The sequence below is a fragment of the Aythya ferina genome, assembly GCF_964211825.1.
Source record: "Aythya ferina genome assembly, chromosome: 3".
Classification (NCBI taxonomy): Eukaryota; Metazoa; Chordata; class Aves; order Anseriformes; family Anatidae; genus Aythya; species Aythya ferina.
In genome coordinates, this window is record NC_140298.1 from 55,897,885 (window position 1) to 55,923,026 (window position 25,142).

At 43.8% G+C, this 25,142-nt stretch overlaps 1 protein-coding gene and 1 long non-coding RNA gene across 3 annotated transcripts in view; one reads left to right on the forward strand and one right to left on the reverse strand.

Annotated features, from left to right (window-relative positions):
* EZR (ezrin) overlaps window positions 1-11,599 on the reverse strand; it is a 35,087-nt gene extending 23,488 nt beyond the window's left edge. The window contains exon 1 of the mRNA XM_084515805.1: window positions 11,441-11,599. Coding sequence (XP_084371931.1) covers window positions 11,441-11,452 — 12 coding nt within the window. The 5' untranslated portion in view covers window positions 11,453-11,599. The remainder of the gene's footprint in view (window positions 1-11,440) is intronic.
* A 392-nt stretch (window positions 11,600-11,991) lies between these two features.
* LOC311435142 lies at window positions 11,992-24,542 on the forward strand. 2 transcript variants are annotated; one of them, XR_014691956.1, is made up of 6 exons: window positions 11,992-12,617; window positions 12,717-13,256; window positions 13,439-13,655; window positions 17,759-21,863; window positions 22,996-23,433; window positions 24,412-24,542. It is a non-coding gene; the product is annotated as an uncharacterized lncRNA (long non-coding RNA). The 2 variants fall into 2 exon arrangements; XR_014691957.1 differs by lacking the exon at window positions 24,412-24,542 and having other exon boundaries at window positions 17,759-18,962; window positions 21,762-21,863; window positions 22,996-23,132.
* Window positions 24,543-25,142: the final 600 nt, after the last annotated feature.

The following is a 25,142-nucleotide window of genomic DNA, read 5'->3' on the forward strand; positions in this document are numbered from 1 at the left end:
ATACATAGAGAAACCAGTACTTTGTGTGTTCCATGTTGTCATTACGCAGCTCTAAACACCCCTGATAGTGCTCAGGAATGCTTTCTTCCTCTTTTCAAGGAGAGGTAAGGACCAGAATTTCTTAAATAGCAGGTTTGCAGGTACAAATGCTAGTGAAGTACCTCTCCAAGTGGTGGCAACTAGCACTCTGTAGTGGAGAAACCTAGCTAGGATGCCTTCTTTCTTCAGTTGCTGGGAAATCCAGGTAAGCAGCTAGTACACATAAGCAGACCCAGCACAGAGGGGACAAGGGGCTGTTGAAGTGCTGTGAAAAATGTGTCTGCGGGCCTATCAAGGCTTCTTGAACGCACCCGAAGTGTCTGTATAGCACATGGGCGTGCTTGTGCTGAAGAAATACAGCTGTCTTAACAAGAAATAATTGAAAACAGTAGTAGCAGGAATCAGACCAAGTCAGCCTGGCTTGCATCCTCACTTCTGCAGGTTTGTAAGCTATTTCTGCTCCTCCACCACACACACAACTCCTATTGTACTCGTAATAAATAACAGGCAGGCTTTTTGCCCCGAGTTGCAGAGCGCCCGCATGGATGGAGTAATTACATTTCAGCCGTAGCAACCAGACCTGTTTGTAGATGTTTATACCGATTAGGCATCTGGTAACAGGAGAAGCAATTTCACATAGCAGCATCGGGAAGGGCACTGAAACTGCTCCCTGTGCCTCTGCCTTCCACGTATTAGCAGCGTTCATCGATTCCAGGCCCACCCAGAATGAGGGAACATCGCCAGCCCTGCTCGATGACAGCTACTGTGCTGCTAACTGATAGAGTAACTACAGCTCCTGCAGCTCAAATGTAATTTGGAAAAAAAAAATCAGCTTTGTTTAGGTAAAAAATAAAAAAATAAAAATAGATGTTCCAGAGCTCAGACCCAACCTGCTAATACCTCAGTGTCTCCGCTCCTCTGTCCTCCACAAGTCACTGAAGTCAACAGCTGGTGGTTCAGGGACTGCAGAAGGGCAAGGAGAGCTCTGGGTGACAATGTTGTATCAAGCCAGCAGTCAGCTCTCCCTGCTGCAGGTTGCCAAAGCATGACTCCCAGCCTGACCGGCCTCAGCACCTTCATCTTGCTGGGACACGGATTAGGGACGTGCACTCTGACCTTGTCATGGCTGGCCAACGTCTTGGAAGTGGGACATGTGTGGGCTGGAGAGCAGTGAGTAAGAAAATGTGGTTAACTACTCTCACAGTCCCTGAAGATGGAGCACACTCACAAGTCTGCACAGAGCAGCCAGTGGAAAACTAAACCTGTTTAGGAGGCCAGGGCTAGAATTCAAAGATTTTGCGAAGTCTGAGAAATAGATGCAAATGCTACACGTGGGAAGGTGAGAATGGACAAGAAATAGACAAGGAGACGAACAAATTACAGGCTTTCAAACAATGGGCTGTTTGCCCCAAACCAGCAGGACTGTAGACAAGGATGTGGTCTGTTATTAATCCCCCCAAGAACAGCGCATTTCCTGGTGTGATGCTATTGCAGAGAAAGAAAAATTGCATTCTTGAGGGTATTTGTCACCGGAAGCATTGCTGAAGATGACTACTCTGCTCTGCTTGCCTGGTGACTTGCCAGCTGGAACACTGTCATCCACATTTGAATGCCTCTTTAGGAAGGAAACAAGTTAATCAAGGAAAGTCTGCACTGAACCATAGGTCACTTTTTTTTCCTAACCTATGAAAACTGGATTTGGCTTGCTAGCATCTCACTGATCCCTCTTAAAGGGAAGCCATCTGAGGCATGAAGCATTTGTGGAGGACAGCAATTTTTAAACCCAAAAGCAGACCAACAAAAAAAAAAAAAACAAAACTCGAGCAGTTTGGTGACAGGAGGGGAAACATCCTCACCAGCTCACACAGCACGAGCAGGGAACGGCCTCACCGGCACCCACCTGAGTGCCAAGGTAAGCTCACTGCGCCGATTCAAGCGGCCCAGCTTCTCAGCACGCCGCATTAAATCAAAGAGACCTGACTGAACCAAGGGCCATGCTCCATTTCAGGTCTCATTGTGTTAAATGCTGCTTCCTCATGGCACATAAATGGGAACATTAAGTCACGTTCCCCAGGAATTCCTCCGAGTTTATGGAGCAGGGTTAGATACCGCTGCATTTGCGGCAGGTAAGATTAGAGTTGAACAGGCTGGTCTTTGTTCTTCAAAAACCCGCTCACCTTCCCATGGAGCAAGAGCTATACCAGCTAGACTTAACTTCAGTTTCTTAGGTTTACTTAGGGCAACGGGAGTCCAGGTACTTGCTGCTCGCATGTAAGGTGAAAAAGCCTTTTAAAAGCTTACGTGGATGTTCTTCTGAGGACAGAAAAAGTACTTTGATGGGAAGCCAAGAATAGTTTTGACGTGAAGTTGGAAAGCTCAAGACTCTCCTGGATGAAGGCTGGGGGGTTGTACACATGGGCAGGAAAACCCTGAATAGCCAGATCTAGGGAGTCACCTAGAAATTCCAGTTTTAGCAGAGCAGGCTGAATCTTCAGGACAAAATCTACTCCCCCAGCATACACGCATTACAAGAAAGCCAATTTATTGAGTTTGATTTTGCTGTCAGGTCACTTGACTCTTCTTTGTGAGATAGCGTGAAGCTTTCCATACAATCAAACATGAAAATAATCATAGAATGTGATTTCAAACATAATTAGTTGAGATATGCAGAAGATGAAACGTCACACTAAATTACACGCCTATTTCAGTTTCCTTAACCAAGCCCTGGTATATCTTATATTAGCAAACAATAAAACCGAGTAGCAGGCATCTGTGTGAAAAGCTGAGTGGCAGTCATGGCTGCATTTTGGTTCTTAATCTAAGGTCAAGCAGAAACACCCTGCATGCCACAAGATCACGGACGCTTCATGCAGGTGTGGGAACTGTGCATAGCCCAACATCTCCTCTCTGGGCACCCTTGCTCCCAGAGGAGTCCAGCTCAGCTGCAGGCATCCAACAGTGCCTGTTCACATAACATTTGCTCCTCAATGGAACTGCAAAGCCAAACGAGTGCTCTTTCCAGGAAGAAAATAATAATAATAAAAATCTTCCCTCACTAACCTAAGTTTCCCCAACTCTTTCCTAACATGCAAACTGCATCATTCTGTCTCCAGTTATAAAGAACTTTAAAAATTGAGACAGTAGTTTTTAAAATTTATTCATTTTTTAAATCTAAGATTACCTAGGGGCATCCCTATGCCCTAACATGACATGAAGGAACATAATTTAACCCTGAAATGCCCCTAGATATTACCCTTAAGTAACCCCCTTTCAATTAGAGAGATGAGATGTTTTCCACAAAAAAAAACACAACACTTGATCTTACTTTCTCTGAGGGCAGCAGGGATGGTTTATTCTCAACACAGACCAAGTTAGGAACTAGTTTGAATGCTTAAGGCGTTCTGTGGAAAAGAAGCAACACTTGAAGCCTCCTTGATGCTGTGCAATAGGAATATCTGCACACAAGCAACAGATCTCTTTAAAGAACAAGCACACGGCCAGCGACAGCAGACTCGTCACGGCCCTGCTGCTTGGACGAGCCGTCTGCCCCCAGTGAGCGTCAGGACGGGTTTAAGAACACAGACTGCAGCAACAACAGGTCCTTTGTACCTAAAGGATAAAGACAGAGCGAGGCTGGAGGCCGCTGGATCAAACTCCTCCACACACAGACTGTTTTGTCATGACAACCATCACATCCAATTAAACATAGCGAAGTTGCAAGCTCAGGCTTTACATATGAAGTTTCAAGAAAACCCCACAACCCATCCTCAAATAAGCCTCATCTTGCAGAGTCAGAATTCAGTAGGAACCAGACCATTTTTGTGGTCTTCCAGCAGAAATAGTAGCATGAGGCCAAGTGCAGATATCGATGTTCAAGCTCTTACTTCAAAAGACTATGAAACTAAAATACAAGTTAACTTAACATCTCTAATGCTTATGTCAGTCAGCTACACAACATGATCCTTCCACAATCCCCACAAGAGAAAAGCAAAATATTTGAGTATCTCATCATCTCGATCCAGAACAAAAACAACTCTTCCTATCTACGTTGTTTCCAAGTGAAAACACCGAGCAGGCAGGCGCTGATTTACACAGCAGCTGAATTTCACTGCACCAACTAGCAACAAACAGGAGCAGGGGCTGCAGGAATTAATTACCTAAACAAAAGCTGCAAGTGCCTCGGAGCTTTCCATGAATACAAGCACTAATATTGGCACCTTTTATTCCAGTGCTTATGCAGAAGCATAGCTTCTAGAGAGCAGTATGCACAAATAAAGGAAAACAAAGAATAATTCTTAAGAGTCAAAAACCTGGCAGATACTCACCTCGAGACTGCCACAACACAACCTGCCAGCACTCAACACTTTTGAGTAGACGCTGTATGAGCAATACTAGCACAAGATAGGATTGTTCTTCTGTGGTAGAAGGACAGCACATCAGAGTGCAGCAGAACAGATGTGTGACCACAAGGAGAGGCTCTCTTTTTCTCTCAAGATTATGCTCTGAGAGTCTGAGGAGACCAAGATCTGACTCTTAGAGAAAAGTTTTCAACAGTTTCACTCTTCCCAGATGTAGACATCACAAGAGGCACAACTATTTTGCACCAGACATGAACTGGAAGAAGTTTACATAGAACAACTAACTCCTATGCAAGGATCAACCAAGTGCATCAGGACCTCTCAGTTTGGAAGGAAGTTAACCCAGCCTAGGACGTAAGAGCACAAAGTCATGACAGACATGGACAGAGTGGACAAGGACCAAGTGCTCACTGCTTGTAAGAACAGAAAAAACTGGGTTCATCAAAGCCAGTCAGTTCTGAGCAAGAGAAATCAGCTCTTCAAACAGCGCTGCAGCAAGGAGTTTTGTAGATAACTTCTCAAACATCGTGAAGGTTATCTAGGACAGCCTCACGGATGCTGGAGTTTACATGTTTTCAAGGGGAGACCGGACAAGTTCACAGAAATCCATTCAGTAACTCATTATATACGAGCTTTCAGCCTCCAACACCCCAGCAGCTCAGAGGAGAGCAATGGTGCGTATCTTTCAAACACTCTTCCTCAGGCATCAGCTTTTGGCCAGCAACAGAGGCGCAGTGTTAGGCTGCAGGGGCTTTCCACCTGACCCGGCGAGGCCAGCCACATTCTTATAGAAGTCAAAGTGCAGGAAGAACACGAACTGCGTTTGCTGAAGGAGAAATAGCAGCGCAACATGTTACACCAGCCCGGGCGATGATGCGTGTTCATTTGTCATTCCAATTATGAATCCATTTGTCAGAGGGATTTATTGCTTTGATACCTCACCCCTCTGCTTTACCTGCTCTGTAATCAGGTTCTTTCACTTTATCTCGTGGACTTCGGCGGAACACATCACATGGCACTCACAAAATTTACGAGCGGGATTATATGATGCGATGGCCTAAAGATGGCCTGACAGCCTGATAGACGCCCAACTCGCTGCAGCGCTTACACTTCCCAGCCAGGTAATATAAACAGTATGCAACAGGTACTGTTTGCTCCCAGATAAAGGTAGGCCACCACAAGTCCTGGAATGTCAGCTAATCACAAACTGGTTGCTCTTGCGACATTATAGGTAACACAGAAAAAGTTGGAAAGATTGGTGAAATCTAACTCCTAAAAATGCTTATGGGCTTCTGAGATGAAACTTCGCAGGCCCTTCACTACTGAAAGGTGCATCAGTTTTGAAGGGGAAAGCTATTTTCCCCGATGCTGAGATCACTATATATCAATTATGCAAACCCACCTGCCAATTTATACCACATACTTTGCGGATCAGGAACACTGTATAATCACTTCTCCCTAGAAAGGCAAAAAGCTAAGACAGCTAAGCTTTCATGATTAAAGTGCATTCAGCAAGATGTTAAAGAATAACTTGAGCTCCCACAAAGAACTCAAAGTGGCTGCAGTACAGACTGTGAAGTCCTCTGCTGGCCCAGTCGGGCTAGATAGTGGCACCCAATACAGGCTTGAGATTCTTCAGTCCCTACATCTTCAGCGTAGGCAGCCCACAGATCTGCACCGTATCTTCTTGTAGGGCAATTCCACGGTGACATCCCAAAGCTAGCAGAAGGCTACGGAACTTGTGGAAGTGGCCCCAAATGCAAGTAACTGGTATTAAACAACTGTTTGTCCTCCTCACTCAGGAGAGTCCAGGATTTTAATTCTGACTCAGGATTTTTATTTTAATTGACAGCTGACAGAGTTGGGTGCTCATTAGTCCCAGCTGAGCACATGCTACTTGTGCTCTCTCGAAGATGAAAGCAGATGATACTTTCCATTGTGAAGCAGGGACTAGAAGGAGAAACAAAATCTGGATCTGAACAAGTGAGCAATGTGGAAGCAATATCATTAGCTGTTACACCAAGCTAAGCCGTCTTTTTAGGCTCACGCAGTAACAGTTTTCTCCCCCTCCTAGAAGGAAGGAGCACTGCTCGGTAAAATCCCGAGACCTCAGCTGCTTCAGCAGAGATGTATTTCTCAGCTCACAGACTAAACATTACCTAATGCTGAAACCAGGTTTCAAAAACAAGAACACAGCCCAGCCAAGATATATTACTTAACAGTGTGCAGTGTGGTTCAGTGATCTCAGGCAGCACTGCCTTCCTTCAAGGTCAATTAAGTGATTATGGGATTTACAGGGCGCATAAAGCTCTTTGGACGCAGAGTGCCAAGCAAGAATGACACTGATGCAGGAGTCTTTGATGGTCATCAAGAAGATTTATTCTCAAGAAGTCCTGGTTTATCACTGTGGGTTTTTTTCTTTATTTTCGTGTGTGTGTGTGGACAGAGGAAGATGTTCATGTGGGCAGAAGAAGAATAGGAAAGCTCGTCTCCCCCCTCTGCCCTTTAAGAAGGCTAAGAAATTTGTTAAGTACTGGCTGACTTTAACAGTTAACACTCTGATTTCTCTGCAGCACCTAGAGAACAAACTGACCTCAGAAATGCTTATTCAGCTCATACAGTAATTTGGGTTTTCTGCACAGTTGTGAGCTCTTCCTCCTACAACTTCAGCTGTCTGTGAACTACTCCCTACTTTTACTATTAATAGAATCCTTCACCTTCCTTTTGCAGCCATGGCTGGGACTTTGCACATGTGGAAAGTATAAACTTCTTTACACCTTGCACTAGATTATACACCTCCTGGTACCGAGTACCCTAAATGCCATATCACCTGATGTATTCCAATTTGTGCTTACAAGGAAAGGCAAAAATCTTATTACCGACTGAATGTAAAGCTATCCATAAGCCAAGAGTATTTTAATTATGAGAAAATATGGTTATGATTTTTTTTCAGTACAATTATAGCAATCTGGTGTGAAGAATTTGAAGATAAGAACATATGTGCAGTTAGAAGATACACAGTCAAGGACAGATTGGGAAGATCTGTGAAATACCAATAATTACTATTACTTGTATTTTAAGTGAATTCCTATCGTTACTCTCATCTCTTGACAAACTTCTTGAATTGCAATGCCAGAAGGTGCTCACGGACAGCAAAAGGCTTGGAGAAAGACCTGCATGCGGTCTCCACGTTCATTTTCAGAAGGCATGTATATTCAACAGCAAACAGGTACGGAGGACTCGTCTAACCACTTAATACCAAGCACACACTAGCACATTAATAACACAGGACTAGGAAAAACCTTTTGAGTCATCGGTTCCAGTTCCGCACTCCTACACGCAGCAGCAGCATTAAAACACATCCTTGTCAGACTTTATCTGTAAGGGCGTTAAGTCTTGGAGTAGTCTCTTAATAAGACCAAGGCAGAGGGGAGGGGGATGACAGGGGAAGGAAGAGCAACCAAAAACTTAACTGGTCTAATGTTTAAGAGTCTCCTAAGCCACAAGTCTTGCTTAAAGCAGTTCTTCCTTCTCTTTGGCATTTAAAACCTTTATTTTAAAGGTGAGAGAGCAGGTAACTTAATTCTACCAGGCTACACTAGCCCAGCATCCTTTTTGTGAGGAGGCTTTCTGCCTCCAGTCATCCCCAAAGCCTTTTGTAGGTTCTGCTTTGTATTTGTATTTTCTGGGCAAGGATGAAAATGGTAACTTATCTTCTATGAAAGCTGTCACTAGCACCTTCTATCAATGCTTTCCATTAGAGAAACCCCACAGATTATATGTCAATGGACAAGACAGCCATTCTATCAATGACCAGTACATAACCTTTTAGCCCATATGGAGAGGGACCTCCTTCTTCTTCCACCCCTCCAAGTTTAACCACTGAAATATGACTTTTATTACCTTAAGGCCTTTACACCCCTTTACATGGTAGCCCTCTGCATCACTACCACGGCACTGACAGATTTCATTAAGTATGCTTGGCTTTCCGAGCACAGGCTGCTAGGAAACATATGAGAAAAGTGTACCTCTCAGTATTATTCACCTGTATGCTCTTTAGCACCAGAAGCTGTGGGATTGCATTCACTGCTGTCCTCTCTGTAGTGTTATACACATGCACACAAATTTTTTGTGTGGCACTACACTAAATGTTCTGCTGCAAGGCTGGCTTCATTTCTTGTAAAGCATTTTTTCTTAAGGGATTTTATAAGAAAAAAATCCACCTTCAAAAACAGTAACAGAGAATGCCGATAGGTCAGATCAAATTAACAGGTCTATAGAACAGAGATCACATTTCCTTCTCCTGTAAGTAACGTTCAATAGTCCACAGCCCTGCAATTCTATTTATTAGATTGGTTTGGTTTGTTAAAGGAACGCAATTCAGCTAAAACACCATCTATATAATGAGTGAAACAGAAATGAACTAGAATCATATTGGTATAGGAAAAATGCAGCGAGCACACAGGCACTCTAGTAATGAACAGATGTGAGGCTGATCAAGTAAGTTTATTGAGCATTTCACTTGTTTTCAGATAACAAAGCAAGATTTGGACAAGATGACATCTCTTGTGCTTTTGTATGTAATCCACCATTTGCAAAACCTAATGAACTACGGTACAAATTAGATGGAAATTAAGCTTCTGAACTGCTGATGAACTCCCAGTTAAAAACCCTTATGAACTGGGAACAAGAAGTTATACGTATATAGCTTACCTCAGAGATCTTGTTACGTAACTGCTACACATAGCAGAATGTCTGTGTTAAATTATACACTAACACTTGCTTTTATTATAAAAAAAGTTGCTTTAGAATTATTTTCTGGAAGGTTTCTCAGATTTATTTTGAGTGCTGTAGACATGCATCAGATCCGAGTAATTACGGCTAAACACTACCACAGAATCCGGAATATATTTGTTTTATAGCACTTCACTATGGTACACTATTAAAATACCAAATCACTAATGTTCTAGTGTTAGTGGACTTAATAGTTTACTGTGAAAGACTGAATTCCAATCGTGATCTCTAAGTTCCCTGGTGCACAATTTGTTAAAATAAAAGATTTATACAGAGGTTTACCTTCTTTTTCTTAGGGGTAGGGAGAAGATGATTGACAAAACTTTGCTTCTTGCTTAGAAATAAAGATTTTAAGATGACAGCTGATGACCAGCTTGTCAAACTGTACCCATATCAACATGGGATCTGCCAAACAACATTGCATTTACCTATGCCAAGCTGACAAGACGCGTGCAAACAGCTTTAGGTAGCAAGTATTTAGTACTCATATATTCGACCTATCAGAAACTAAAACTGCCTCCCTGCGTTTCCAGAATTCATACTGTCATTCCTCACACCTGCCACAGGCCATTATCGTGCTCTCTCTAAGCACAATTTTGCCTTTGGAGGATATTTAGGATCTTTACATCCTTTCCACTGCACCCTTCAAAATGATAGGAATCCTTTTAGCTGTATTAGGAGTAAATGAGGTGTATTGGAAGGTCACAAAGTCACTGTCTCAGTCTGAAGCAGTCAAGTTAAATTGTTGTATTAAAATAGTCGTGGCAAAATTCCCCCGTTTCCAGTATGGTGGCAGTTAGCCCCACTGAACAGAGGATTAAATGCAGATTCCAAAACCAAAACCGCTTACACTATACAAACTATTGACAAAGAGTCTTCTCCATGAATTCCAGCCAGTAGGTCACATCTCAGAAATCATCTGAGTACAGCTGTCCTTCCCAGTGGAAGGGGGGCTTACGCTATTCATCTTTGTTATTCACTGGTGAGTCAGCCAACAAACAAACAAAAAACATCATCTGTGAAGGAATAAGCACATACCCAGGCCAGACAAAATGGGCCTTTTTTTTTTTTTTAAAAAAAAAAAAAAAAAAAAAAGATTAAACATTTTTTCCACACTTATCCATGGCTTCCCATACAACTTTGTCCTAAACAAAGTTGTGCTTTTCAAGAAAGCACCCTGGAATTAGCAAACGACTAATAGTATACTAAGAGAGATTATCCACACACGAACACAGAATTTAGCATCCATGGTTTGTAAGTTACATATTTTCTCCCCCACCTGCAGAAGGGCCCTTGCAACATATGCTTTTATATGCTGTCATACGTCATCTCCAATTGTCTAAATACATCCAGGGAGACTGAAGATTTAGCATTTCTTAAAAAGACTGGGTGCTTTTTTTTTTTTTTTTTTTTTGGAAGTTTACAGGAACTTCAGTGGAAGATAATTTAGGCTCCTCTGTTTTGAAAAAAAAAAAGTTAAACCAAGTTTAATGCTATGGTGGTAGGACGCCCATTGCTTATGACCATAAAGATAAGCTTGCTTACTGCCATTCCACAGGGCGTAGCGAATAATCACGTTACTCCTTTACTGCACTGCATTTTACGAGGCACTGCCTCTGTTGCAAACAGAGGCCAACAACAACCTGACCAGACCATGGTCTCCGGGGTTCAGCAGTGCGTCTGCCCCAGCAAAAACCCAAAGCCTTGCATGAGGAGGCAGCGAGCTCCGCAGAAGTTGCTGCTTCTAACTGGCAGAGCGTGGCAGGCTTTAAAAACAAAGGAAAAAAAAGAAGAAAAAACACTAGCAAACCTCAGGGAGGAAGAAGCTTTAAAAAAAAAAAGAATAATTAAAAAAATAAATTTGAAGATAGATAAGTTTGGTTAATTAAGAAAAAGTTACTTATTTTTGCCTTTATTTATTTATTTTAATACTGGCTAGAAGAGGCTGCCTGGCAGCAGACCCACCAGCAGCACCGCGGCAGGAGGTATCAGTGCCCTGGAATTTCGCTTTCAGCCGCGAGGATGCAGCGCTTCCCCTATACAAACGCATCCGACACCAAACGGGCTCCGGGGCAGCTTTTCGCCATCCCGGACAGGCGGAGAAACCCCAAACCTCTCCGTCTGAGAGCCCCTGGAGGGGGCTGCACACCCCGGGGAGGGCAGCGGGGAAGGGCTCCGCGTCGCCCCGAGGGCAGCCCCCCCGGCTCCCCGTGAAGCCGCCGCGCTGCTCCTCGCTGCCTGAGGCTTACCGGCTTGGGCATTTTCAGCGCTCTCGGTGCTTCCCCGGCTCGAGAAGGACACGCTCATGCAGCGGCAGCCGCCTCGCCCCGGCCGAACACCCCGTGAGGAGGAGGAGGAGGAGGAGGAAGGAGGAGCCGCTCCCGGCCACGGCGGCAGCGCAGCCCGCGAGTGCGGCGCCGGCCGCCCGGCGGCGGTTAAGTACGCAGGTGGGGCCGCGCCGGTGACTCACCACCGCCGGCCATTACCCGCCGCTCCCCCTGCGCCCCACGGCGGGCAAGGGGGGAGAAGAACCCGGCTCCTCCAGGGGATCCCGGCTCCTCGACTCCAGGGGGTCCCGGCCGCCCCCTATCCCCCCTCCCCGCGGTGGGGCTGCTCCTCCAGGCGACGGGCAACAGGTGCCTGCGGGCGGGGAGGCGACGCCGGGCGGCTGCTTTTCGCCCGCCGGGTTGGCTCCGTCTCCTCTTCCTCCTCCCGGTTCTCCTCCTCCTCCTCCTCCCGGCTCCCCTCCGTGCCCCTCGCCCGCGGGCGCTGCCTCCCCTCAGCCCCTCTTGTGGGCAGCCCCCGGCGCCCTGCCCGGCCACAACATGGCCGCCGCCCCCCCCCCCGCCTCCACCTGTGTCCCCACGGTCAGTGTGCTGCCAGAAGCCCCCCAAAAATCAGGAGATGTGGTGACTTAACGTCGTGACGGGTTTTCTGGATCCAAATAAAATAAATAAATAAATAAAAGTTTCAAAATCCAAGCTCAGAAAGTACAAAGCGACAGGGCTAATTCAGTTGGCCATCGAGACTGAAAAATATTATACAACCAGCCTAACAATTCGCAGACATGCGAAGGTGACACACAGTCCGTGCCTCTGCCCCTTGTTCGTTCCTTGTCCTTCTTCATCCATAAACGCGCACCTTGCAGATAAAGGTATCGGTGAGCCCTGCAGGAGCTGCGGGCCTCCCGCAGCATCTCCTCGCTTGGCTGGGCGTAAGAGCAGCTCGTATTTACATAGTCACGGGCGACGGTGTGTGGGACGCAGCTCTTCCGCTGTGCCGGCGATGGCATGGAGCTGAGCTGTGAGGGTAAGGAAACCATACAGCCTGCAGCCCAGCCGCTGCCTGAAACATCCCCATTTCAGGTGGCATGAGGCTGTTTGGTGAGAAAAGGCATGGGATGAGAATGGGGAGCTGCAAAGCAAAGTGAGTGCCAGCCAGCAAATGGAAAAAATACAAGGCAGGGGAGACCCTGAAAGATATCACGGGCTGGTAAGACAAAAGACACCCCCGTGTTTTCTTCAGGTCCTGCATTAGAAAAGATCCAAACGGTGTCCTCAGGGTGTCCTCCCTCACAGACTGCTCCAGGCAGCAACTGGAAGTGCCACATTCAAAGGAAAGAAATGTTACTGCATCAGGTCTGGAGAGAAAAGGGAGGGGAGCAGGGCTGGAGACTGACAAAATCTGCGGCTGTCTTCCTTTCCTGTTGCATGATCCCGGGGGATTAGAAGAAGCTTTACCGTCAAAACTGAGCCTGCAGCATGACAGCATGTAACAGCAGGTGAGAAGAAATAGTCTACGCCAAACAGCTTCTAAGAAAGGTTCATGGGATGAAACGTCTTTGGGGAACAGATACGGCCTCCATTTTCAGATGGAGCAAATCCACTGAGATGTTCTTTCATCACGTTAATTAAATATGATTTATGCGTGTACTTTCTGTACTTTTTTTTTAAGCAGTAAGTTGATGCTGGGATTCAGTAGGGTAATACTGGACACAGGAAATGGACCAGACCAGAATATCACTGTTTTGGGTAAACTGCCAAGCACAAGAAATGACTGCTCCAAGTAAGAAATACTTAAAGAACCCAGTTTTTATAGCTTTCACTCAGAAACCTAAGTAGTGTTTGTGGATTATTTTCTGGGGGGTACATGGATGCAAAAAAAAAAATGTATAGATGAGATATTTTTATTCCTTAGTGTTAACATCCATTCTTTTTATTTTATTTTATTTTTTTTTTTGAAAAAAGAAAAGCCAAAATCTGTTTGTGTCTGCATACCTTAGAAACAGCGGATTTTGCACAGATTTAATGGGAAGCTCATTTTGACCCAGAGAGATCTCCATTCCCCAAATCTTTTCCTGTCTGAAGCTCAGCATGGGCTCTGACACCATCAACCAGGGGCTCCATATTGGAGTGATGCCTCATTTAAGAGATCCTAATCTCTTCAATGACTTGAATCAGTCAGGTAAGCTTGTTTCCATGTTATTTATGTACCCAAGCTTAACCCCCTGAATTTTTATTACGCTTACCATTGCTTCCTAATCACACAGAGGTAGAGGCAAAAGGAATTTAGGTGACTAATAATTAAGTGTGGCAACATACAATCTTTAGGTTCCTGTTTGCCACAGCACCTAACCCTGTGCCGTTCTCCTACAATCACCTGCAATACATGGGGAAAGATAGATACCTCAATGGTATCCATAACTACCGGCTTACTCAACACCACTCCACCCAAGCGCAACCAACAAGAACATGTTGAATACATACAGGCAGAATTGTCTTCTGTGGAAGGAGCGAGAAACAACTGACAGGCTGGAGCACATGTCCATGACCCCTAGCTTCCTTGGCTTCTTGGGCTTTTGCCTTGTGTGAGGTCAAACCACCTTGGCTGCAGAGCACCAGTGACTTACTAAACTTGCAGTTTGGCAGGGTACCAAGGTGTCTCTGTTAAAGCAAGAAACTCTTCTGTAGCTTATTTTCTCCCTTTATGTTTCACTCCCCACCTCCCCCAAAAATGGATGGAAAGGAATCTAATGCTATCCCCTTCTTGTCTTTTATATAGAAGTCTATTCATCCTTTGCAGATGCAGTGCAGCCAGTCCAGCTCCTGTTTCCAGAGAGGGGATGAAAGCCCTCTGTTCTCTTGCTTTCTGGAGAGTACCCTGACAGTTAGCACACTGAATTTTTGGAGCATGGGCATCAGGTATAATACTGATAAGCATTGTCTGAGTTTGTTTACGGGCTGAATACCCGTTGGAGTCTGGGTGGGGGAACGTCAGAGCAGTCATGAAATCAACTCCCATCAAAAACAGTCTAGGGCAGAAATAGCAATATGAAAAAAACATACAAATGTAGAAGCTGGGGGAATTTTCATATGAAAAATCTATGGTTACTTCTACATGTAGGCATTGGTTAAGCTTTTGTAGCCACCCTAGCTACAGCACTTTCTGTCAGATGTCACAGTCAAGCAAGCATAAGACCCAAATCAAAATGAAGCCTTTAAGTTACAGGATTAAGAGCCACTCTGATCCAACACTTAACCTTCTTTATTAAGAGGATAGCATTACTAACAATTTACAGGAATTACTAAAGCAGAGGAGGTGATGAAAGGACCTAGATTGCTCAGCAGGTCAGTAGCAGATCCCAGTTTCTGTTTTCTTCCCTGTAACAGCTCTTGTGCCCTACTGCCCTCTAACCAAACTGCATTTTAAGATCCTCATCAAGCCTGCCTTCCCTGTTTTAAAGAAAGCCCCATTTAATTTTGCTGTTCTACTTAAACTTGGAATAACATTCAAACTTGATGTAAAGCATTTATGAATTCAAAGAATTTGCCAGAATTTTCTCAAGAAAGTCCTATCATTATGAAGTGGTTTTAGTCAAAATAAAACTTCCTAAGCTTGATCATACTGGAACTGGGAAATATGGAATCCTGTGTCCTAAAACCACCATTCTTGGTTGCTAATGCAAAATCAGTGGTCTCAACAAGAGGCAGACATGAACTCCTCCTTTCTACATACATGAAGCTGTATCCAGATTTAGAATTTTTGGCAAGGCATTGTTAGAAGAATTCTGCAGCATCTCTGGTGATTTCTTTGCATTTTTACTCCAGGGCTTTTTTATTAACTGGAAATTCAGAGTAGCTAACTCTGTCCTCTTGACAACTCACAGGCATTCAGTATAATAGGTAAAAGGAAGGACCACATTCTGAGCCACTTTATATAAAGAGATTTGCTCTCACCTAGGACAGCCAAGAGGATGATTTTCTTTGTCAATTGCAACAGCTGTGGGAGGAAAAGGAATTGTAATGTATTGACAATAGCTTCTCTTTCATCTTGCATGACTGTGAATAGGCAATTTATTCCTCATTACAATTCCTGAAATATTGGCATTATAATTCCTGAAATGTCACACTTCAGGAAGTGTGGCCAAGGACCTGGTGAGTTCTAGTTCTGCCTGAACTGAAAGCTGCTTCCTCATTACCCACACTGAGCTTATTCAAATTCAGGTCACCGGGGACCAGCATTTTCTGTCAAAGCACTGTTGACATTCTCCAGGTTTCTTCTGAAGGGGATATACAAGGTAAAAGAGCTCAAAGCTTGTTCCTCGTTTTAGGTTGTTCCTAAATGAGAAGCTTCTGCCAAGTTCCATCAATGCATTTTTCCAGTAAGGGTGGATTCCCACAAGTCCATTCTGTACTCAGAAATGGGTAGGTGAAAGCAGGCCTGGAAATAAACCCCGTTAAATTATCTAATAGTTACATGCATTCATTTTATTTTCCAGCTGCACCCACAAGGATTTCTTGAGCCTACGTTACCCTCTGGCTGACCATCACAGAGCTGTATGGGGACATGCTAAGTAAAGGCAGGTTTAAACATACATGTAATCAGGGAAGGAAAATCTATGGTAATGGTCTCTGTAACTGAAATCCACAGTGAATTATTGATCTTAACAACAAAGATAAACAAACAGAAAAAGTAATGAGAGTTTTCCGAATCTATTGAAGGAGAACAATTGCATCACAAAGCATTGTTTAAAAATGTATAAAGCGACAAATGAAATTCACGATGTGCTGAATTTGTGGAGATTATACCACACATGTAAATCCAGCCATGTTTGTCCAAGACTTGAAGCAAATGGAAACTAGGGGCAACACAGCTTTTACGTCTCAAAATGAAATAATGATCTTAATGCATACGATAAGAAAGGAAAGAGGAAGGGAGTTCCCCTGGATAGGTAATCTCTATTTTACCTTGATATCTTCCTTTGTGCTTTTATATTTGGAGTCTGATTAAAAGCAGAGCTTGGTGCCATATATTGCAAATATTCCCTGCAAGTCTGAACTCCTTCTACAGGGACCAGCTCTTTCACTTTTTTTTTTTTTTCTCTCTCTCTTTTTTTTTTTTTAACATCAAACCAGAGATGTATAATGACAGTGTTGACAAAAAGAGCAGGTCAGATAATGTTGACTAACTTAGTTCATGTGCTTCACAAATGGAACACAGATGTGTGCTTACAGCAGGTGTTAGTAGTAAAGGAGGTGGAGGCAAAAAAAAAAGAGCATTCACTGGTTGATACATAGGAAAAAAAAATAATCTACATACCAGAGGACTTTTTTTTTACTCCAAGTTGTTTTATAATTGTATATACTGCTGGCCTTTATATTGCTCTCACTGTGGGGATGAGTCTACAAGAGTTCAAAAATACAAACAATAAGCTATTTCGACTTAACTGAGAGCACCAAAATTCAGAATTTCAGGGCTAAAATAAGCATGCAGAATAAAATGTACAATTAATGGATATCAAGTACATTTCTTTTCCTGTGATATCGTACTGACTCACAGCTTTTAAGATCAGAAGGACCATGTTGTTTGACTTTCAGCATAAAGTACGCTGTTGAGTTTCGCCCAGTGATTCTCAAATCAAGCCTGTAACATTAGAAAGGCCTCAAATCTCAGACTCAAGACTGAGTGACAGGGATTCTGACGCCTTTCCAGTTCTCCATGGCTAAATGCTCTTTCAGTATAAGCTGTGGAAGTTGTTTGCGTTGACCAGTGCTTGTATTTCTCATTCTACTCCAGAAGATACAGTATCAATAATGCAATTTGCAGTTAAATACTGAGCCAGGATAAAACATCTAGCATGGCTCTTGCCTCACCTAAGTCAGTAATGTATGTTGTGCATTACTATGCCATTTAATGTCAGCTATGACAATGAAAGATTGTTTTCCATCATTTTTTCTAATTTAAACTGGAGGAATTGCCTGAGGTAGAGGTTACTAGGTAAAGCTCAGGGGGTCCCAGTTGTCACTCCACCCTATTTTTCCACTCAGGACCATCTCTTTCAGATGTTTTCTCCATATTTTGCCTAGTCTCAAATATTTAAAAGCTCTATGCAGTAAGACCTTTCCCCATTGAACATTATATATTAGGTTTGCTCTGTAGCATAAGATTGGTTAGCCTTTAAAAATCCACCAAATAACAAGAGAAAGAAAATAAGTAATAGTGGGGTTGCTGTTTATTACTGGTATTACATTAACCTCACTACTCTGCATTGTTTGCTTCTGCTGTAGAAAAAAAAGCATTTCAAAGCAAGATTTTCCCCTCTCTACAAGAAGGACATGGAGGCCCTGGAGCATGTCCAGAGAAGGGCTACGAAGCTGGTGAAGGGCCTGGACCACAAGTCCTGCAAGGAGCGGCTGAGGGAGCTGGGGGTGTTCAGTCTGCAGAAGAGGAGACTCACAGGAGACCTTACTGCTCTCTACAACTACCTGAAAGGAAACTGCAGAGCTCGGGGACGGCCTCTTCTTGCAGATACCTAGTGATAAGACTAGAGGGAATGGCCTCAAGTTGTGCCAGGGAAAGTTTAGTTTGGAAGCAAGGAGACATTTCTTCTCAGAAAGAGCAGTCAGGCATTGGAATGGGCTGCCCAGGAAAGTGGTGGAGCCACTGTCCCTGGGGGGGTTTAAGGAAGGGTTGGTGCTGGTGGCTGGGGACATGGTTTATTGGGTGGCATTGGTAGTAGGGTGATGATTGGACCAGGTATCTTGGAGGTCTTTTCCAGCCTTTATGATTCTACAATTAGGAGCAAAAACTCTTTCTGCTTCACTCAGACTGCAACTGGCCAAAGGCAATTCAGTCTGCACAGGGAACAACTAGTGCAGAATCAGAAGAGAATATACAGTAGAAGGTTTTCTTGAAGGTAACAGAAGGCAATTTTGACCTTGGTATATTGCAAGTAAGACACTAAGCTGGAGGCTGAAGTACAAGAATCCTTCTGTCTCTTAGGAAATCCTCTGTTTGCTCTCCGATAACACAATAATGTTGAAAACAGGCAGGCACTGATAAATACGTAAGACCAAATACAAGGCAGGTATAAGCAGGGTGACATTGCTAAACAAAGCAGAACACTGCTTACTTTCACCAGACCCAAATTCTAACTGATATTTTGTAAGGACTTACCTGGACCTCAATTAAATATTCATTCATGGGAAAAAGCTATTTGTGTTTCACAGCAAACAGCTCATATACAATTTACAAATGGATACATATATCCTTAATTAGTTTTCAACAAGCCTGCTAAACAGTAAGGGCAAACTAAATTCATTTTATTTAAAGGCTGCAGATACAGTCACCTTATCTAATCAGCTCCAGCTGCCTTAAGGCCAGTAACTCAGAAACAAAGAGGCTACCAAACCCAGTAACTTCTGTGAGGCCTCACTGGAGGAGAAGGGGATCAGGTTGATTATTGCTCACCTGCTGCACTGAGGCATTCAGGTAACCTGAAACAAAGGGAGTTTTCAGTGCTTCCCAATGACACACCTAGTTTGTGAAGTAATTACCTCTGACGCATGACACAAAAGGTAAACACCAGAGTCTTGTAGCGTGTTGGCTAGCAACTCCTTTAAACACTTTGGGAAATGGTATTATTATGCTACCTTTAAAATAGCAGGTGAATTTCACCTGTCTGCAGCAGGTAACTCAGGACCTAGGTACTAATTGAGTACCACTTGAACCTTTGAAATAGAATTGGAGCGCTGCCTGAGATGTAACCCGTATTTCACACAAAGTTGATTTGCTCCTAGGCAAAACAGAGCTCAGCTCTGTGTTTCACTTACTAATGTGTTGATTATCTTTAGAAGGTTGCATGATGAATTGTTTGGTCTCTTTTAATAAAAGACAAAAGTAAGACGAGGGGAAAAAATCTATTAGATTATGCATAACATGTAACCTTATGATCACCTTTTGTGCCATGGTTTCCTCTGCATGACCTCGCAGCAATTGCTAGCAATGCCTTTAGAGTCAGATTTGCTGGTCCACGGCTCTGTTTTGACCTTCAAGCACTTACGGTGTGGGAGGAGAAGGGCGAGGTGCTACTGGACTCGAGAAACAGTGTGTTGTGTCCCTCTACCTGGTCTCTGTTGAGACTGAGGATCTGTTGACCCCACAGTTGATGGTTCATGAGCTAATTGGTATCTTTAATTAGCCTGCTCTGGTAAAAACACGGTAGTTGCAGCAATCGAATATGAAGTAGAGTTTCTGTATCTGAGAAGCTTGTCTATTTTTCCCAACAATGTCATTTGGCCTTGCAGACTTTGCTTCGGGTGTCTTAGCACAAACATATGTCCGTTAAAGACCATTGTAGACTTGCTTTGGATCATCTCCAAAGCCAACTGCACCTTGATCCTTGATCTGAGGAAGACGAGGAGCTCAAGAGCTGGAACATCTTGTAGGCATGCGTGAAACACGTTGGCCCAAAGGCATGCGTACATGGTTATGTGAGGTACTTTCCTATGAGAGAGTGGGTTGCCCTGTGTTATTCTCCCTGACTGTGGTCTCTATGCCAGGGCGGATGAGGAGTGAGGCTGAAGTACAGTGTCAGCCATGGCTTTTTTTTTTTCAGAGGCCATTTCTAAGGCCAAACACTGTTCTCCTGTGGATGTGGTTAATGTAAGGGCTTTGCAGTAGGCCACACCGGGTAACACGGCCTGGTTTTGACACCGCATGTTGAAACGCAGACACCCAAGGTGTGACCTCAGTTCCCAGTGTCTGAGCGTGCTGGGCCTGGGGCTGTGGGCAGCTTCTTGGCTACTGTCTGTGGGAAGCTGTCTCTGAGGGCTGTTGGCGAGAGCCTGCAAGAAGGGCTCGGCCGACTCCAGGCGGACATGGCAGTGCAGGCCTGTAGGGCACTGCTGCTGCCCAGCCCTCCATGGCTGCTCTGCAAGGCAGGGCAGCACTGAGAGGGGTGGAAAGGCCAACAGTGACCTAGGTTCACTTCACCTGCCTCATGCTATGAGACAAGAAAATGCCGAACGGCCCTTAGATACGACAACAAAACTGGGTGTGCAGCTGATTCACGGGGTGGGGTAAGAGCTGGACGTGCTCGCGAGGAATGCCACCCGGCCTTACGTGGGGACCCCCCTCGCAGGAGGTGTGCCTGGGAGGGGTTGGAGGTGTCCTGGAGACCTGCAGATAAGGTTCCCCGGGAAATCAACGTGGACAGGACTAACAAAACCTCTGTCCTGGTCATCACTCAGTGCTTCAGCCAAGCTCTTTCTCTCCGCGTGCAACCACCTCCAGCAATGCAGTATTTTTTCCAGTTCTGTTCAAAGCCACGGCAACTCTCCTGATCCTTTAGGAGATTGTCCCATACGTGAGCAATGTCACAGCAAGGAACGCTTTTCTATTGTATTACCCTTGCTGACATCTAAATGTGCCCTTTCCTTGTGTTGCTCTCCACCCTCCACCCGTATTGCCTGAAATAGCTGCTCACTCATCACTGTAGTGGGTTTAGCTGTGCTGTATGGGCCTGCAGAGATAAGGAACAGTGTTCTTTAGATAACAGCACAGACTCTTGAGACTCTTGCACAAAGTTCTTTCTTGTCGCAGAGTTCAGTCTTCCCCCTTATTTTGCAAAAAGGAACGAAACAAAAAAATCCTTCTCTACAGGAATTATGTTAAAATGCAGCACGCAGTATCCTTAGTGCAGTGCTTAGGACTTTTGAAATAGTGCTGTTTCAAGTAAGATTATGCCGACCATTTCCCCACAGTACCTTATGTGTAGTATTTGAAACGATCTCTTTTTCTAGGCTCCAAGCAGCAATTAAGTATTGTGTTTCAAATGCCACTGCATAGCTATGGTAGGTAAATAATGGCTTAAATAAGAAGTAAGAAAAAGTTTTGTTTGCTTTTGCAGGTGTTAAATTTCAGCAGAACAATCTAACTCAAACAAAGCCCTAAACAAAAGTTACTGGCATTGCTCACTGAGTTTCATGTTAGCTGAGGCAAATAATCAAAATTCTCCTGGCTCTAAAATCTCTAACCACTGATTTTTACCAGAGCTGTAAAATTCTGAGATTGAGGTTTTTAATTTCAGGTATAACATTTTTCTTTGAATTGTTAATGCATAGGAGAAAAAATTGCAGCAACTCCATGTGCTTACGCAATGTATTTCTGTAATAGGTATCCTTGAAGAACCCAGTAAAACTTGCACTGACAAGCATATTGCGGGATTGAAATGTGAATTTAGCTTATTTTCATGTTCTTCTAATAACCTGCTTATTCCTCTCTTGCAAGGAAGTGCAATGCTACCTATTCAGCTGCCAGATGGATTCAAATTCAGCCTGTAAGCAATCTCAGAACATTAGGAAAGAGGTGATTGAATCATTTTTACACCCAGTAAGTAATTCCATAGAACCCATTTATGACAAACTCTGCTGTAGTGAAACTCTGCTTGCAGAAAAGAACATGAAAGCTGGAAGCTGTTTCAATGCAAGTGAGCAACGATTGTAAGTGAACCCCTTCTCACAGGACTCAAACTTGAAGTCCTGCCTCAATGTCAAAGACCTTCACAGGCAAGACCAGGACTGTAACTGAGAGGTCTTATGGAGAAAATTCCATGACTTCAGTACAGGCTCCCATTGTAATTCTTAATTGGTTACTTTAGATTGCTCTCTCAGACAACCCTTGTTAATGTGAAATGATAACCTTGGACTGTGCTCATGGTTTAAGCATTATCCAAAGACCTGCACGCAGCATGCAGGGACAAAGTCAGAAATTCTTTTGCACATGTGAGGTCAGAATCAGACCGATTCTGTCAGTCTGAGCGCAGGATGACAGCAATCCACCTGTTTATGGGCCTTATCAAATACGAAGTTAGGAGTTTGTGCATGCCAATCTGAAGGCAGTAAGAATTTACAGGCCTGATGCTGCTTTTAGTCATGGTGTTATTGCCTGGTTTCTTCTGCAGTCTGATTTAAGCACAAGTAGAGGTGGAAGGGCTGAGCTGTCAGTTCTTTGGAAAACCAGGATGACATGAATGGAACAAATTAGGGCTTCAGCAATGATAAAAATCTGCGATAATCAGGGGATTTTGAACCGATGCTGGTCAGAACTGTTGTCCTGTTAGTTTTAAGCTTATGCTAAATGCCCGTGTGTGTTGTTTGTCCTGGAATGAGAGGGGAGAAATGATTTAAAATAACAGCTTCCTTTTTTTTTTTTTTTTTTTTTTTTTTTCTTTCAATCTTATCTTCAACGTAATGACTTTAAGGTTTCTTTTTTTTTTTTTTTTTTTTTTTTTTTCTTGTTCTTTTTCCAAGTGTGTTCTGTTGTATATACATTAATTACTTCTGGTATTTATGTGCGTAGACTCCTTTTTTTGGGAAGGTCTGTTAGATGGTGTTTGGTGGCAGTGCTCATGGGAGGGAGGTCAGCCAGATTTGGCTCACACCTAAGTAAAAACAGGGAGAGAGAAGGTAAATACAAGCCTGCTATCTGAATTACTGAAGTTTCTCCTTTTCCCTACTTCCAGGCACATTATGTACACAAGCTTTCCAGCTTGGAGCTGTGCTCCTCAGCACCCACATGCTGCTTCCTGGGGCCCTCAGAAGCCTGGCTGCTCGGCTCTGCTCCACAATTTGTTTTGCAACTTCCAACCCAAAGCTGCTTTTTCTCCACTCGCTTGCCCAGTGCCTGCTCTGTTCCCAGTCACAGCCTGTCCATGGTGCTCTTCAAGCCAGCCCACCGTGCAGCTCTTCTTGCCTCTGGCCATGCCTCCTTGACTTGCTCCTCACCCCATCTGAGGGCCTCTGTTCACACCCCAGGCGAGGAGGGGCAGGAGGTGATGGTGGAGCGAGGCATGGAGCAATCCTTCTCGTTCCCAAGAAGGAAGTAGGGTGTTGCTCATCCTGAATTTGCTCGAAACACTCTCACTGGAGGATAGGCGGCAACCAGGAAGGAGGTTTGCCAGGTGAGGATTGCTTGGAATTACCCATGAAGGCCCTGCCACAGCAGCCCTGTCGGACCAAGAATTTTGTTCTGTGTAAGCAGTTAATAAAACCCTTGCCCTAAACGGGGTGAGCTCAGTGCAGGTGCTCGGGGCTGGGAACAGACTGCTGCGGGACGCTCGAGGACCTTCACTGTCACAAGCATATGGGGCAGCACTGGCAAGAGAGAGAAAAAAGGCCTGCTACAGCAACCAGTAAATATTATATTGTCCTAGCAGCATAACAAGTTGGTTTCACTATTCTTCTTGTTTTGTTTTTCATTAATAATTGATACCCAATTAATATGGCAGTGAGCAGAATGTACCCCCTGGTATATCCATAAAGGAAGTAATTTATGGCCTGCTTTACAACAGTGCTGTGTAAACACTTGAGATGTGTTAAGTACTGCATTTCTATGGGAGTACTGGCACAGTCAGGTGAGCAAACACAAGACTTTGGAGAAAACCAAGTGCTTTTGGTCCAGCCCAAGCTCTGCTACCAGCCTACGGCCACGTGAGAGTAAAGCAACCTTGTCAATGACAAAATCGAGGAACTGAAAATGATCAGAACATTCCTTTTAAACTCCATGTTTCTCATATTTCTACATGAGTTCTGCTTCATGTAGCTTGAATGCAGCATACGAGAGATACTGGCCTTACTCCTCATGAATTTCAGTCAGTCAAGATCAGGCCCAGGATGGGCAACTGAAAGCAAAAGAATGAGAAAGGAAACACAAGGGATCATGATTACTCCCCAACATTAGACTGATTTCTTACAAGCATCTTAAAATATTCTTCAAAAAATGGAAGTGTTTATAAATACGTAATTGCACAAACCCCACATCGTCCTGTCATATGCCACCGTGTGAAAGGCAGATTTTCCTCTATTCTTGTTCCCTAAGTCACAGAACAAGTTTCAAATTTCATTATTCTTTTTTTGTTTGTTTGTTTGTTTCTCCACAGGAGTAACACTGCTTGACTAATCCATATTGGAACAGCAGACAGACAACTTCTAGTGAACTTACTTCTGTGATCTTCAGTAAAAACTGAAAATTTCTTTAGTGTCTGCACATCGTAGGTCTCTGAGGCATACAAACTGTCCTGTTTTCTTGCAGACATAGGACTTTCTCTGATATTTACTCTCTATCCTCCCACATTCCGGTGCAATTCCTTTCCTTAATGAGCATGCATACAAAATGACCCCTGTGTTCTCTTCTACAAAATTGCAAGCTGTTTCCCTGAACTCTGGAGCTCACATTTTCATGATAAAAGGTGCAATTATTTTCCTATGCAGCAACACTCACAACAAGCAACAAGACTGGCTTTGCAAACAGATTTTCAGACTCTCATTAGGTTGCCAAGAATTGGTTCACTGTGGTAAGAAACTTTTGTGTGTGACAAATTCCCTTAATTTAAGCACCCCTCACAATAGCCTTTTAAAAGAGCCGCCTTCTGAATGCAAAGACAGAGACTACTACTCAGTCTACCCTTCCTGTGCATTACGAATTGTATATTAATGAGGCAGGTAGAATGTGATTTTATGCATTTGATTATAAATGTGTGAACAATTATAACCTAAAATTATCACCCTTCATGACTAAAACATCATTCCCTAACTTTCCTCAATTACAAGCTGCTCCTTAACAGTTACAGTTAACTCTCTGCCATTCTGGGGTTTCAGAAAACTAAGCTGT